Here is a 2,642-nt window from a genome sequence, read left to right as displayed (position 1 = left end):
TAGCTGTAACTTCCATGTTTTTACTCCACTCACTGCGCCATGTTGTGACACTTAAGCCTTTACATTGAACAGAAACAGCGTGCATTTTGATGGAACGCAAACAAACAGGAAGTGGCTGTAATGTCACTGCACATGCTCCAATCTGTCTCAAAATGCACATGTACAATGAAAGTCCTTGTAAACACAAGGACAATATTTGGCGGCTGAGGCAGAATGGCTAAACAGGGACACCTAGTGGAAACTGCAAGTAGTCACTCTGGTTCAAGCATCATTTGAATGACCTGAATTTTTCCCAGCCGACTCCAGACCTCGTAGCTGAATCGTGAGACGTGATCAGTGAGCATTCTACAGTTGCCACAGTTGCCACTCTGTTTTGAGGCATCTGCCTCTGTTGTCACACAGTTTGGAGGCATCTGCCTCTGTTGCCACACTGTTTGGAGGCAGCTGCCTCTGTTGCCACAGCAGTGACAACTGCCCCCAAACACCTGTGGCAACTGTGACAGCTGCCTCCAAACAATGTGACAACATCGGCAGCCGCCTCCAAACAGTGTGGTATCAGAGGCTGCCGCCTCCAAACAGAGTGGCAACTGTGAAAGCTGCCTCCAAACAGTGTGACAACAGAGGCAGCCGCCTTTAAGCAGTGTGGCATCAACGGCAGCCGCCTCCAAACAGTGTGGCATCACTGCTGAGGAGAGGTAACACCATAATGTTGCTCTTTTCAATAGTGTGTTAAAACGTGGCCAAAAAGAGGAAGTGAACGAGAGCAGAAGGAGCAGAGATCTGTTTCTGTTCAGAGGAAGTGAAACTGTTCTACGGACACTGGCACCAGGTCAAATGGCACATCAAGAAAATCAACTGGACAGAGAAAGATTCTGCTGTTCAATCTGTCTGGATCTACTGAAGGATCCAGTGACAATTGGCTGGTTTGTTTGGCCTCTTATTGTGAAAAACACCTCCAGCCTAATTTTCAATCACCTCCATTTAAAAAGCATAAGCTGGTGGAGACCTCCGAGAAGCTCCAGGACATCTGCTCTCGTCACAATGAGGTGATGAAGACGTTCTGCCGCACTGATCAGCAGTGTATCTGTTATCTCTGCCCTGTGGATGACCATAAAGCTGCAGCAGAAAGGACTGAGAGGCAGAGAGAGCTCGGGCTGAGGAGACAAGCAATCCAGCAGAGAGTCCAGGACAGAGAGAAAGATGTGAAGCTGCTTCAACAGGAGGTGGAGGCCGTCAATGGCTCTGCTGATAAAGCAGTGGAGGCCAGTGAGAAGATCTTCACTGAGCTGATCCGTGTGGTGGAGAAAAGAAGCTCTGATGTAAAGCAGCAGATCAGATCCCAGCAGGAAACTGAAGTGAGTCGAGTCAAAGAGCTTCAGGAGAGACTGGAGCAGGAGATCACTGAGCTGAAGAGGAAAGACGATGAACTGAAGCAGCTCTCACACACAGAGGATCACAACCAGTTTCTACACACCTACCCCCCACTGTCACCACTCAGTGAATCTACACACTCATCCAGCATCAGTATCCATCCTCTGAGGTACTTTGAGGACGTGACAGCAGCTGTGTCACAGGTCAGAGGTCGACTACAGGACATTCTGAGGGAGACAGAGACAACGATTTTACAGATTGTGTCTCAAGTGGATGTTTTACTGCCACAACCAGAGTGGCATTCATAAGAGAAGAACAGTCTTATTCTGATCACCCAGACAGATTCACTCTTTGGCCTCAGGTCCTGAGTAGAGAGAGTCTGACTGGACGTTGTTACTGGGAGGTGGAGGTGGAGAGGAGAAGAGAAGCAATAGCTTATGTAGCAGTCGCATCCAAGAATATCAGCAGAGCAGGGAGGTCACATGAATGTATATTTGGATCTAATGAGAAAACTTGGTCGTTAAATTGTGCTGGAAACCGTTATAAGTTTTGTCACAACAACATCAAGACTCCAGTGTCAGGTCCTCAGTCCTCCAGAGTAGGAGTGTACCTGGATCACAGTGCAGGTGTTCTGTCCTTCTACAGCCTCTCTGGCACCATGACTCTCCTCCACAGAGTCCAGACCACATTCACTCAGCCTCGCTATGCTGGAGTTATGGTTTATAGTTAAAATGGATTCACAGCTGAGTTCTGTAAACTCAAATAGACTCAAGTCATTAAAAGCAGTGATTTAGATTCTGTGTTTAAATCTTTAACTTCTTTTGTCTCCATGTTTGTTGATCCAAGTTTGTCGTCTTGACGTTTCTGCTCCGCACAGAGATCAGCTGTCAATCAAACACTGAACTTCCTTTATCACAGATACTTAGTTCTCACTTTTTCAAGACAGAAATCTATAAGTACACTGACAAGAATGTGTTTGAAAGAACTAATGTTGTTTTCTATATCAATGTAGAAATACGGTTTCTGATGTTTTATAAACTCTATTGATCCTGATCATAATCAATGAGCTGATTATTTGTTCTTTTCATGTGAGATGGAGGTGAAACAAACTGATTGTGTGGATGAAGTGAACGCGTACATGAAATAATTTAGGTGACAAACTTACGAATCAAGTGTGTAGTTATTGATCGATGGTGTCGCTCCGGTCACTTTAACACTGAGTCCTGTGAGCATCACGTCTCGTGCTGTTGTATTGAGCACAAAATGTCATT

The 2,642-nt window shown here is 45.8% G+C and overlaps 1 protein-coding gene across 1 annotated transcript; it reads left to right on the top strand.

Annotated features, from left to right (window-relative positions):
* Positions 1 to 213: 213 nt before the first annotated feature.
* On the top strand, positions 214 to 2,420 carry LOC117764934 (tripartite motif-containing protein 16-like). The gene is given in 3 exon segments (XM_034591105.1): positions 214 to 247; positions 904 to 1,653; positions 1,656 to 2,420. Coding segments are annotated over 3 exon segments (1,230 nt in total). The 3' UTR covers positions 2,102 to 2,420.
* The last annotated feature ends 222 nt before the right edge of the window (positions 2,421 to 2,642 follow it).

The sequence above is a fragment of the Hippoglossus hippoglossus genome, chromosome 7 (genome assembly GCF_009819705.1).
Source record: "Hippoglossus hippoglossus isolate fHipHip1 chromosome 7, fHipHip1.pri, whole genome shotgun sequence".
Lineage (NCBI taxonomy): Eukaryota > Metazoa > Chordata > Actinopteri > Pleuronectiformes > Pleuronectidae > Hippoglossus > Hippoglossus hippoglossus.
The sequence above is the reverse complement of the archived record's forward strand: the minus strand, read 5'-3'. Positions and strand labels throughout refer to the sequence as shown.